Raw genomic sequence first — 13,829 nt, forward strand, 5'->3', positions numbered from 1 at the left:
GTTTCCAAAAGTGAATACTTATGCTAGAAATACTGAGCTTAAGATAAACTACTCAAAAATATTTTGTGATCAAATCTGCAAAGGACTGAAGTTGCATGAATAATCTCCCTTGGAAGTTTGAAAACCCCTCTGTGAAAATGGAAAGGAAGTGCAGCACCACACAATGTGAAGGGGAATGCTGTAATCCTGACACAGAGAGGAAAAGGGAATGTCTGTAGACTCAGTTCCAAGCACATCAGGTTCTAAAGGATGGCTCCATGGCTGCTTAGAAGAGCTCTGTCCCTGATTAGCTTTGTGACATCTGATTAATCCCTTCCCTGTACTAAGAATCGTTAACAGATGCTTTTCCAGGCAACATCATTTCTTTCCCTTAGAACAATTAGGGAACCAGAAATGAAAACTGATTTGCCAACTCACTCTATTGCAAACATAAAATTTCCATAGCGTGCCCTCTGGGCATCTTCAGTTCACTGCTATTACCCATTGTGTCCTCTCACACTCTTTTGTTTCCCTTGTCCCATGAAGAATTTCACTATCAGCAACTTCAACTGCCAGAGGGCAGGAATAGGTGGGATATTGGGAAGGAATTATTCCCTGGCAGGGTGGGCAGGCCCTGGCACAGAGTGCCCAGAGAAGCTGTGGCTGCCCCTGGATCCCTGGAAGTGTCCAAGGCCAGGTTGGACACGGGGGCTTGGAGCAGACTGGGTCAGTGGAAGGTGTCCTGCCCATGGCAGGGCTGGAATGGAATGGGAATTAAGGTCCCTTCCAAGCCATAGATTCCATGAAGCCACTCGGCAGATCATTTATTACTGTGGCATGCTGACACCACTCAGAAACGGTGCACAGCCTCAATCTGAGGTGATGGAAATTGGAACACTCACCATGTTTGATATCCAGGCTTCTGCTGCAAAGTTGTAGGTTCAATAGGAAGAAATTACTTCTTTTTCAAAGCCTCAGAGTGATTTTCTGCACAATTTGGCATCTTAATATTTTTACATTTTGGTCTAAATGATTTATGCTTCAGAGTTGTAAGTATTTTATATTTTAACATAAGTGATTGCTTTCTACAAATTTTGAAGACTTCTTCCATAACAGGGCACTGTCAGCTTGCATTAAGCTCCAGAGTAACTGCCTTTTTTTTATAGTCTCCATCAGAAATGGATGCAGTTGCAGAAAATCCATGGAATAATGCATCTTTATCCTACTATGAGATGTGGAATTTGTGCCACAAAACCCAAAGTTAATTTGGAGCAAAGGGAATGACAACTTCTTTAAATTCCCACGCAGCAAACTCATTCCCAGGAATTCCCTGGCATTTGAGAAACCAACATCAATAAACAAGTAGACTAATAGCATCATAGAATCACAGAAGCTCAGAGCTGAAAAGGACCACAAGGATCATTGAATTCCAGCTCCTGGCCCTGCACAGGATCACACCATGTGCCTGGAATGGTATTTCTCATGTCAGGCTCACGTGGTATTCCCTGTGTGAATGCCATTGGTATTGTTCAGAGGCATTGCTAAAAGGATGGAATAATTACAGACAGGCATTCCAAAAGTTCACATAAAAGAAATGCACATTATGCACAGGAAGATGCTGAAAGCACTGTATACTCTGGGCCAAATTCCATCTGCCAAATGCTTCCACCACTCTCATTCCTGTGCTGGAAGAGATGGGGAGTAGCTGAGCTGTAAGTAAATGCACCCAGGTAGCCAAATGCCTCCTCCTGCTTGGCCAGGTTGCTGTATTTAGGGCATCCATGGCTGTTGCTATAAAAGGCTGTGAGAGCAGAGGGAGGCAGGAGCAAGGCCCACAACACCTCAGCCAGCCCAGACACCTGCCAGCACCAGCTTGCCCTTCCCAACGTTCTGAACAGAGACAAAACCACTTGAAAAGAGTGGCTCACTTCAGCTTCCAAAGTGCTCCCCTGCCACTACTGAAACCAAGAGGTGGAAAGACAAAGAAAAACCATAAGGAGATTTCCTGAGGATCATATTGATGAGTGTTTTATTATCTGCAGCATGGCTGGCTCTACGGGGCTGGCTGGGATGGGGTTAACTCCTCTCAGCTTGGATCATGCTGTGGTTTAGGTTGGTGACCAAGACAATGCTGACCATGCTGACATTTCAGCTACTGCTGAACTGTGCTGGCACAGCACCGAGGCTTTCTCTGCTCCTCAGGATCATTCACATTTGTTTTTTCTCAATCCACAAATTTTCTTTCTTTGGTTCTTCTTTCCCCTTCTCCCATCCCATGGGCCAAAGGGAATGGGAGTGGCTGCAGGGATCAGTGATGGGGGAGGCACTGGGTTAACCCTCACCCTGCTGTGTTATCATGTGTTATCACATGTTTCCATGTGTTATCATGTGTTATGTCATCATACATTATCACACGTTACTGTGTGTTATCATTTGCTACTCACATGTTATCATATGCTGCCATGTGTTATCATTCTATTGTAGCACTTCAGCCATCCTTGCAGTGCCAGAGATTCGGTTTTATTTATATTTTCAGTCTATAAGATGCCTAGAAAGGTGGAGGGGGCCGCTGGCACTGACAGCTGGCAGAAGGTTGCAGTTGCTCTGTTTTGTGGGCAAGAAGGAATCTGCCTGATAATGGTCCCCACATCTGTCTGGTGACTTCCCACGCATCCAGAGTTCATGTGGGAACTGCTCAGGGAAGGTCACAGCCAGAGGAATACAGAAGGGAAGCAGAAAGAGGTGCTATTTCAGATTTTGTGTGTACATCAGGAGCTCTTTCTAAAGGCCATCTTGATTTAGGTAACTTCTTTTCCTCTCTCTACCTTTCCTTCCTTTTCTCCTGGGCTTTAAAACTTCTTCAGAGTACAGGAGAAATCTGTTAATTGGAGAAGGATGTAAAGGAGTGATCAAGAAATAACCCGTGGGCTGGAACAAGCTGACCTTTAAGGTCCTTTCCAACCCAAACCATTCTATGATTCCAATTTCAATTTTAAACCTGTTTCATTTCACACATTTGTCTTCTTTCTGACCCTATTGATTTCCGTGAGTTAACCTGGCTCAGCACATGCCTGGACTACTCATGAACTGCAAAGTGCTTTGGAGGGGAAAATCTTCCAGAATTTCGTGTCTTCATAATTCCATAAACAGCAAATGCTCTGTATGTCCACAGCCTCATTCATCCCAGGGGTGCACAGGACCCTGTTTTTATTCTGTGCAAGCACCCCCAGCAGCATGGGAGGGTTGGGTCACAAAGGCAGTAAGGAACAGCCCTGGTGCCTCCAGGCCATGCAGGACCGGTGCAGACTGCCATGGAGCACTGTGAAGTGCATCCCAGCAGGAGCAGGATTTGAAAGGGCATCCACACACATCCTGGTGGATCTGTGCTGATTTAGAGCAGCTGGGGACCAGCCTGACTTTGCTAAAAGAGGGCAAATTAATGGACTAAACTTTGCATGGCTTTTTCTTTGAACTCAACAATGAATCGCTTCTATGGTTCTTGTGCTTTTTTCTGATCCTGCTGAAGCTCCCAGCCATCCAGGCCATTAGCATGAGCACCATGAGGAGCTCTGGATCCAGTGCCTCCTTCTGTGTCTGCAATCCCAGTGTGCTTTTATACTGATCCAACAGAGACTCCCTAAAGCAGCCAGAAAAGCTTTTTCTGCTACACTAGCAACAGTCTAAATCTTTTTCCCACCATAATGCCTGCATAATTTTTTTCTCTGATATTTATTAAGCCCCTTGAGACATTATACAGCTTCAGCATTCCCCCCTTTTTAACTTTATGCTATTTTCATTCCTTTATGTGAGTGGTTTTTTGCTCCTCCTTCTCCTGCACTGCTTCCAGAAGTCCTTCCCTTATTCCATTACTGCTCCCCAGCAGCATCTTTGCAAATTCTTCAGCATCAGAAGCTGAGAGCAAACACAAAATGATGGATGGGAGATGAGAACTGACCTTTCCACCTTCCCATCCAGGGTGTCTCTCCAGTGTCTTTAGGCTAAACAGCCACCCAGTGGCTTCGTCTGTGTCACCAGCTGAACTGACCTGCTTCTGGGGCTGGTGTCCCTCTGCCCTCACACTCCTGTGTCCCAAGAGGCTCTGAATGAGCAAGCAAAGGCCCATTTCCTCTCAGCTCTCCTTCAGATAGGAACAAAGGATTCAAATAATTTTCCCCATGTTCTTCACTGGCAAAAGATGTAAGGAGTCATCTCCAATGCATATAAAGGGAGAAATTTCAAAGTGTCTCCTACTGTCATTTCAATTCTATAATTAATAACTATATGCAGAGAGGCCTTCCACACCATTTTCTCGCTGTCACACATCCCAAATCAGACAGAGAAAAAGAATGTCCCCTGATAGGAAGTATCTATGTCCTGCTATAGCATTTCCCCTAATTTAGGTTGCATTATTGATGTACAGGACTCTGTATTTGAATAATGTAACAGTAAGACTCTCACAGAAAGCACTAGCACTGGCTTTAATGTGTGTCTATAAAGATAAGAAAAATGTATTTTAAAAGTCCAGCAGCTTTCAAACAATATATTTTCAAGTTACAGGAATGATCACCACAAGGAATTTAAAATTGAGGTGAGAAGGGGGAGCAACATTTCTCCTAAAATGCTAATGAGCTACTGCCTTATAAAGTGAAAAAAAATCAACAAATCTGTATGAACAAACATTATGAATATTCAGGAAGTTTAAGCCGCTGATCCAAGGTTTTCTAGGAGTGGACAACTTTTGCACTGATCACACAAACCATTCTTTTTCTTCTCATCATGAGCACGCTCGACTGTGGTGTCGGTGTGCTGCTGAACATATGCGTGGAATTGCAGGGATTGTAATTCATCCAGATGGCAGGAAGCTCTGGAATTGTTACTCCTATGCTACAGATGTTTAACAATCCAACCATATGGCTCCAATAAGGCAGCCTTGTCAAAGAGTACAAAAACTGCACTAGACACAGAGCCCTGTAAATGGGAACGCAGTCCTGAGGTGGGAATGTTCATATGGCTGCACTATAAATGCACACATCACACTGGGAAGCTGGCATGGCTATTGCAATTACAGAATTTATGAAACATTATTTAAACTCCTGAAAACAATCAGGCCTCATATTTGCATAATTTCCCCAAGTCAGCTATTAAAAGAACATTCCTCATTTGATTTTGAAATTCATTAAAGGCATCAAACAAAGGTGATTTGAAAATCTGGGTAAATAAATACATGTTAATACAATAGTGTCCCCAGCCTCTGGCCTGAGGGAAATACCACTGCAGGTAAAAACTGAGATTCAACCAGTGAGACCAACAATTTCTCTAGAAAAAGATTTGTCAAAGTCAGGGAGCCCTGCTGATGCTTGTGACAATTGTAATGTGGAAAGCTGAATGTTGAGAAACAATCTGAGATCAATAATATCTTGGCCAAGAAAGGAAAGCACCATGAAATGGTCCATCTATAACTCTACTGAATTTTGGCAGGTTTGAAAGACAGATAAATGGCAGCAAATCAGATTGTTAAATCACTAATCCTGTCATTATTACATCCTGTCACATTGCATAGATTTAGACATTAGAAAAAGAGTGTAAGGCAGGAGAGTGAAGAAAACACTTAAAAGCTCAACTCAATCTCTGAAGAAAAGGTGAATTCCCAAATTTTGTTTCATGGTTGGTGCTTTTCTGCCCAAAAGTCAGCTGGCAGTAGCTGCTGCTCAGAGTCCCATCTACCTTCCCTCTGATGTCAGGTCTCTGACCCTTTGTTCCCCACAAGAAGTGTCTCCTCTGTACAAATCTGTTGTGCAAGAATAAGATTAAAATGGACAGACTGAACAAAGCATTGGTCTCTCAGACAAAAATGCATCCATTTAGCACACAGGGCATCTTTCCACCTGACATATTCTTAAAGGGAACTATTCAATTACCATCTCCTCACAGGCTAAAGAGCAAAAAAGAGCCATGTAATATTCTTTTTCTCTTTTTTTTCCTGAGCAGCAAAGTATTCAGAGCTGCTTTATCTACCACAGATACTAATCTAGGCAATATAATTTTAAAACATCCTTACAAAAACCTTGAAGGGCAGTTGAACCCTGTGGTTGTTTAAAAAAAGATTTTCTGCAGTTTATGCATTTGCTCTGCCAAAAGCTTACCTTAGCATACAAAGTACAGTAAATCATAGCTGCTCTGATTTACTGCCCAGACTGTGCTGTTTGTTTTCAGGGACAGCTCAGGGAAAGCTCTGTCAAGTGTAAGAGCATTCAGAGAAGGGGAATCGTTTTGCAAAGCTCCCACAATGGTAACAACATTTCTAAGATATCAGTGAAGGGGAAAAAAATGCAGATGTGCATTTGCAGCATTTTTCAGGGGGAATTCTTTGAATACCGTTGCAACCCCAAAATATTTCAGGCCCTTTGGAGGCACAAAGACAATTTCATACCCCAAAACTCTTTAGCCTAAGCATTAATGGGCTGGCCAGCTGTATAATTTACCAGGCAAACAGTTAAATTATTGGACCTTGTGCCTGAATTCCACATTTTGTGGGGCAGCAGCACATACAAATGCCAAAAAGGCAAAGAAGACACCGGAGAAGTGGCAGAGCAAGAAGCTCTGGATCAATGTGACTATTTAGAACTGAGGGTAGATTTTATTAGAATTAATCTATTTAGTAAGCCCCAACATGAGGACAAAGATAAAACCATATATCTGACATCCTTTTGAAAGTTAGTAAATGAAAAGGGAGAAGATCAAAACAGTAGCTGAAAGCTTTCACTTCTGTTTTAAAATCCAAGAAACAGTCATTAATAGAGATTTAAACTCAGCCCTCTCTAGTCTAAACATGTCACTGTTAATTACAAAGCCATTTAACTTTTGCAAGAAATAAAGACTGCTATTAATGAAAGAAGAACCAATTAGCCTTTAATCTACACACTGTTTTTTAATCAAACTTTCTTTTGATCATCAGACTCACTGCAGGATGTATCCCTCCTCCCCATGTTGTAGTGGCTTCCATGGTTGCTAATGGAAAATGGATTTTAAAGGGCTGGCTGAGCAGGGAGAGCCCTCTCTGCAGGGCTGGAGCTTCCTCCCTTCCTGCCAGGGACAGCTCAGGAAAAGCTGAGAATGGGGAGTCCTGAACAGTCTTGGAGCAGCTGCCTTTAGAGGAGCAGCACTGAATGTGTCTAGAGGAACGTGGGACAGGAGTACTGGACAACCTTGTTAGGAAACAGTAAAAAAAATACCAGTGTAAAGAGAAGAAATGGGATGAAAAAAAGCAAAAGCAGAGAAGTGCCTCCAGGAATGAAAATGGAATTCACTGCTGACTGCAAAGGATGATGAATGAGAGAATTTGCTTGCTGGCACAGGAACATATTGTGGAAAAACAAAACAAAACAAATGGGATCAGGGCTTGATGTGTTACAAACAAAGGGGTGACACGAAAAGGATCCCATTAGCAAAATATTGGGCTCCAAACTGTTGCTTGAGGGCTCGGAGAATTTCAAGGAGGTTTTCTGTTTGGTTTGGGGTTTTTTTTTTGCTGTGTGGCTACTTGTGGTAGCAAAATAATATGTCCAAGCATCTGGAATCCATCATGATGGAGAACTTCTTCCCTGACATCATTTCCCCCTTGGCTGCTGTTGCTGCTCCGATCTCCGGGAAGGACAGAGAGCAGATGTCCCTGAGCACACACCAGGCTGATAATGGAATACAAAAACCTGACTCCTGCACATGTAAACAGCAGAGAGAGTGTAACTATTATCTGCTCTGTGTCAAACACGGGGCTCTTGGTCTGACCAGATACCTGCTGCCTGCTCTGCATTAGCAAAATTTCACTGTATGCTGTTCTTTCTCCACCACAGAAAGATAAAATTTGCCTGGCAGCAGCAAAACACGAAGTATTAATGCTAACAAAAAAACCACTTCAAAACAAATGTTAATATCCTCAAAGAATCAGAATGGCTGGGAGATTTATTGTTGCGACAGTATGGTAATTTTAAAAAAATTAAAAATAAAAAATCAATAGATTGCAGGGAAAAAAGTGATAATAAATATGCTTTGTGACAGACAGGATTCTGAGTCATGAAATTCAAGACTGTAATAACAGTATGTGGAACATCTGCTGACATGGTATTGACACCTGAGATATTTGAAGGTAGGTACATACTTACCATAGGAAGGATTCCAGTAAAGACAATAGGTTGCAATAAATGTTTTTCAGGACTTGACTAACAGCATTTTGCACTTCAAAAGATCAACTTATTACACTTTCTGTAAAATAATTCTAATGCCTTATCTCAAAGGACTGGTGATTTTTCACAGCCCAAACCCCTTGAATGGAACTGTTTGGCGTAAAGGTCACTGAAAATGAGATCAGGGTCCATTCATGGCTTTCAGCTGCTCATGTATTACAATATGAGTCCAACACAGGAACTCAGATAAAAACATCAACAGAGCTAAAAAGAAATAGCCGTAAAGCACAGTGTGAGATATCTGAAGTTAGCCGGATAATTGTATCATTTTCACATTTATTCCATGGCATTATAAACCTGTTAACAAAATTTGGATTCTGATGCTGATCAAAACCTCTTTGTGTTTTTCTGGTGTCATAATCTCACTACACAAGACCTAGACACGAGGTCCCATCTCCACTTCCCTTTTGAGCACATGCAGAACACTCAGAAGGCTGCAATACTGAAAACATGTGACACTAATGTACAGGGTATTTTTAATTAACGAAGCTCTTAGGCGTTGCTGAAAGATCCATTTTGATTTTTGTCCCCTCTCTTATTGACCTAAAACACTTCAGAGCTCTGTATTTATTTATACAGTACAGCTGGGAGAAAGTTTTTCTGACATTTGAGAAGCTTTAAAAAGTTAAATTGTTGACAGGAACCATTGTGGAAAAAAAAAGAGATTTAAACTCATTTAACTCTTGAAGTAAGATCTTTCAAAGGTAAGAAGCAGAAACTTTACACTGCTGCTTAAATTATGTGGTAGTTTATTCCTGAGTGTTCTCAGTTCCCCTAATTCATTAACATTGGTGAATACTTGCATTAATTACTCCCCAAAGTAAGCCCTGCTTCAAGAAGGCACTAAGGGACTTCATTAACTCCCTCCCTAATGACTTCAGCCAAATTTTCCCTACTTACTTGAGACGCACATATCCAAACCACCCCGAAACATTCCGTACCTGCAATTCTGCCTGCGATCAGCGCCAGCTGAAAGCCCTGAACATCAACCCTAATGCAACACAGCTTTAATTTATCTACAGCTGCTCCAAGACCCCTCTGAGCAGTGCCAGGGGCCGTGTGTACATACGTATGCAGTAGTCCCCACTCTCGTAGTAGCCGGGGCAGCACTGGGAGCGCCGGCGGTACATCGTGCGCAGCCCCCTGCGATAGGCGGTCTTGTAGCTGATCCTGCAGCACGAGACACAAAACCACGGGACACTATTGAAAATCAATGCCTCCTGCTGCAATGATATTTGTGTTAAATTATAGTAAGGCTAGCATTCAATAATTATTTTTAAATGCATGAAAGCTTTTTGATAATAAACGCCGCAATAAGGGAGGGATCGATACTTGTTTTGAAGCTTGAAATAGGACTCGTGTTATGAGCACAGTGCTCCTGACAGCCACTGGAGCTCTTCCTGGGGCAGCTGCTGTCTTAAAACATTTTCCCAGTCCTGCTGCAAGGGCAAGGAGTTTCTTCAAGAATAAATGATTTATTTTTGCACATCAGCAAGGTCAGATCTCATCAGTAGAAGGAACAGAGTCTTCTGCAGAGACCACTGTGTCAGCTGCTACACAAAACCTTTCCACAGTGGCAACTGCTCTCAATACACAGCTTGAGAAGTTAACCCCAAGTGATTTGTTCCTGCTTGCTACCACTTCCAAGGCACTCCTACCTTGCAAAGTGTCATTATAGTCCCAGTTCAGTATTTAAAGCCTGTTTTCCCAACCACAATACTATAGTCCACGGAAATTAAAAGGTGTTTAGGATTCTGAAGCATTCCTACATTTATTCATAGCATTAGCAGGGATACCATCATAGAAAGGTAATATTTAACTGCATATTTAACAGCAAACACTTCAAAACAGCTTTGCTAGTTTATGGAAATTACCTCAATTGAACAGAATCTATTGTCCCTCATGTTGGATAAACTGATCGAATTTACTCTGCTGCATTCCAATCTATACAATATTCCAGAAAGCTCTGCAGCACTGTTCACTTCCAAACACTCTAACACAGGAGCTAAAAAGCCAAGTGCCACAGTCCCACTGGGATGGTGCTGAACAGCCAACTTGCAACTGAATTCATGAGAGTTGAGATAAAAAAAGGCTTCTAAAACCCCCTGGAAAGATTGTGAAAATTAGTGGATATTTATTAGGATACTTTGGAAGCAGAATGACTATAACAGAAATATCCTGCAGCCTGGGAAAAATTAACTCTTTGGTACAAATTTTCATTCAGTCCTAGAAGCAGACCCATGCTCATTTTACCTGATTTTCAGTGCAGATATGGGTGCACTAATTCTAACACAGATGCATTTCTAATTATCACTAACCCTCAAATGCCTGATTATTCACAATTTAGGAGGTGCATGGACTTCCTTTTACAAACCTGGACATGCACCCATCACTTGGAAAAGAAAGTTGGTCATGTCTGGTCAGGGAATAGACACTCCCAACAGACACTTCCAATCCCATGGCAGGGCCACTGGAATGATACATTCTCCTGGATGTCCCCACGAGGGACTGACTATAACTTATCTCACTCAAACTTCAGGCAAAAATCTCTGTATTTCTACTCACTGCCCTGGAATTCCAAACACACATCTTTGTGTACACATCTACATCGGAGCACCACAAACATTTGGATAAACAAGAGGTGTGTGAGGAGATGAGAAGGCAGCAGGAAGCTCAGGTTTCTCAGGATGAGCTCTTACCTGTGCCTGGTGCACTTGAACCAGTTGAGGATGTCTGTGCATCGTGTGTAGTAGATCTGGTCAAAGGGGTGAGCGTAGGATTCCTGCACGGTCACGGCGTAGCTGAGGGGGGACAAGGAAAGAGGTCAGGGGCTGTGAAAAGCTGCAGTACCCTGTATCTGCTGCTCATGGAAGTCCAGTATGAAACATATTTACATCAGGAATCTTAGAAATTTGGGAATCAGCAAAGAGCAGAAAAGGGCTTCCTTCTGCTAGACCTTTTCTGGTTTGGCTTCGTGACTGATAAAGGCATAGAGATATCACTGTGATCAATAAACCATTCTCTTTTAGGGAAAAAAAACACATATAACTAAAAATAATGGAAATTTAAAAGGTGAAAAGTGAATGGATATGGGAAAAACCTGGGCAATTTGGTGAGAAATCACAGAACTTCAACAATAGCAAGAACTGAGCAATCCTCCCAAAACACCACTTAGCCATGTAACAGCTTCTATGGTCATTATAGTTTGGGCCTCTCACATGATACAAGAACCCAAATCTCATGTTGGGGTTAGCTGTGGCAGAGCACTGCCCCACAGCAGGTGTGTGCACTGCTCAAGGGACTCCTCTCTCAGGTGCTGATCTGGACACAGCCCCACTTTATCAGACCTACAACATCTTTGGAGAACAATACACAAATTACCCTGGGCAGGTCAAGACCCAGGAATTAGATCCTCTAGGTCACTCATTATATGGATTGTCTTAGTTCTGCAGCTGATTTCCCTCTCATCAGCAGGACTGCAGATGTGATTAAGCCCTGGGGGATTGCACCCACAGGCAGTACCAAGATATTAGCTTGGAGGGGCTGACTGGCTTGAAATCGAAGATTGGGCTGTTCCTGCCCTCCTTGTCATGTCCCTTCTAGACAAGCCAAGGTTCCCCAGATTGCACCCACAAAGCAATACCAAGATATTTGCTTGGAGGGGCTGACTGGCTTGAAATCGAAGATTGGGCTGTTCCTGCCCTCCTTGTCATGTCCCTTCTAGACAAGCCAAGGTTCCCCTGCTTTGCCCTCTGTCACTGTTTGCTGGGTTTGACAATAATGTTTTTTACTTCTGCTAATGCCAAAATATAAAATATTTACATTGCTCATTATTAATGTAAGACAGTAACACTTGCAAATCTCAATTATTATTTTACTATCCCATTTATTATCCAGCAATAGCCCTAACAATCTTTTCTCTTTGATTTATTAACATCTAACTAACAAAGTCATCTTGGTCAGTACAACCAATCAATTTTGGTATTTAATTTTTGTTTCTCCTTGATTGGGTCTCTAGGTTGCTGACTTTCTTCAGACAAAATCAATATTTTATTCCTGTGCTCTGAATGCACTTCCAGCACGCAGACTGCAAAATCCTTTTCCTATACAGTTTTTGCTTTGCAGTTGCATTATCTACAATGAGTTAATTCTCTAATTAAGGCCTCAAAACATAGTCATTAAAGACGATTCTATTTTTACCTTTGTTAAAGGGTGTATTTTGCTGAAGTGTACAGCAATTCAGATTTGTGTGGAATTGAACCAGAAAGCAGGACTGGAAATTTAGCAAGTTAAACTGAGAAGTACAGGACCTTTAGCCTCTGCAAACAGCCCCTGTGTGATTGTGAACCCATCAAAGGCTGTGGGTTTCTCTGTGCTCACAGGAACTGGCCTGCTCAGGTCCACTTTTAGGACCAGGACACTGGCACAAGAGAGAGAACAAGAAGAAATTCCAGGTCCTTTCATGTTCAGTGCTTTCATTCACTCTTTGATGCCGGCACGAATTTGGCAGGAAGAGCCCCAAAGTTCAGGCTAGACAAAACCAGCCAGGATGCTGCAGCAGGAAGAGCTTCAAACTTTCTTGCTGGACAACAAGCAGAAAAAAGCAGGACAGAACAAGGCCAGCATTTCTGTGGGTCTCTCCATGATGGATGCAAACAACTGAGTGCACTCCTGTCCCTCAGACTCTGGAGGGGCTTCCCAAAGGGCACAGGGGGATGTGGTCAACAGCTGCAGCCTTAGAAGCAATTCCTTGGGATGATCCAAACCGTCCCAGGCACCCCAAAGCACTGTTTCTGTAAATCTTTCTGAGATTCTGAGATGTGGTGGTATTTAGCAAATTATGGCTCAGTTTGCCTTCTAAATGTAAAAATATTAAATGGATGATTATAAAAAAAAGAAAAAGGCAGGTTACACATTACCTTTCCCAGTGACTACAAACATTTGGATCATCTGGATTTAGGGACAGAGTAGTTTTGAGCAGGAAAGTCAGAATAAGCCCTCTTAGAATCCACTGGAACAGCACATGTGCCACCATTGTTGTACCTAGAGAAAGAGAAGAAAGCAGAGCCATTAGAGACAATTTTGAGGAAAATGTCCTTCTTGGCCTTTTCCTCCTTACTTCTGTGCAAATCCAAATACTGTGGAGCTATTCAGAAACTGAAATACTTGAAAAAGCAATCAACTAAACAGTAAAATGCTTTAAAAGTTCAAATCCATTCTAAAAGGAATTTATACATTTAAACCTAATAAAAGCAATGAATTTGATGATTAAGCCACCCAAGATATTGATAGCCCCAATGATTCTTCCAAAGAACATTTCTGATACTGATTATTTTTATGACAGGCTGTCTGTACTGACAAATAAATCTCTGAGGTATTAAAGCAATCTATTCTTCCATCAACCTACAGGCAAGTGGGAGAATACCCAAATGCCCCCTTTGATTTATTTAAATGGGGTTTACAGGTGTCAATATGGGCTGGATGTGAGACTCGTGCTTATTGCATGATGGAAGGAAAATCAATGCACTCCTCAAGCCCTGGATGGGGAACCACTGAGAATTACAGAGGTCAGTGAATTTGGGCATGTTACACAGAGCACTGAACATGAAA

At 42.2% G+C, this 13,829-nt stretch overlaps 1 protein-coding gene across 1 annotated transcript in view; it reads right to left on the minus strand.

The window, feature by feature from the left end:
* Positions 1-13,254, minus strand: part of MEGF11 (multiple EGF like domains 11) — a 189,742-nt gene extending 176,488 nt beyond the window's left edge. Inside the window, exons 1-3 of the mRNA XM_041418556.1 lie at positions 13,139-13,254; positions 10,919-11,020; positions 9,289-9,389 (exon numbers count right to left, since the gene is read on the minus strand). Coding sequence (XP_041274490.1) covers positions 9,289-9,389; positions 10,919-11,020; positions 13,139-13,254 — 319 coding nt within the window. The remainder of the gene's footprint in view (positions 1-9,288; positions 9,390-10,918; positions 11,021-13,138) is intronic.
* Positions 13,255-13,829: the final 575 nt, after the last annotated feature.

The sequence above is a fragment of the Onychostruthus taczanowskii genome, unplaced genomic scaffold (assembly GCF_017590055.1).
Source record: "Onychostruthus taczanowskii isolate IOZ18803 unplaced genomic scaffold, ASM1759005v1 scaffold6, whole genome shotgun sequence".
NCBI lineage: Eukaryota > Metazoa > Chordata > Aves > Passeriformes > Passeridae > Onychostruthus > Onychostruthus taczanowskii.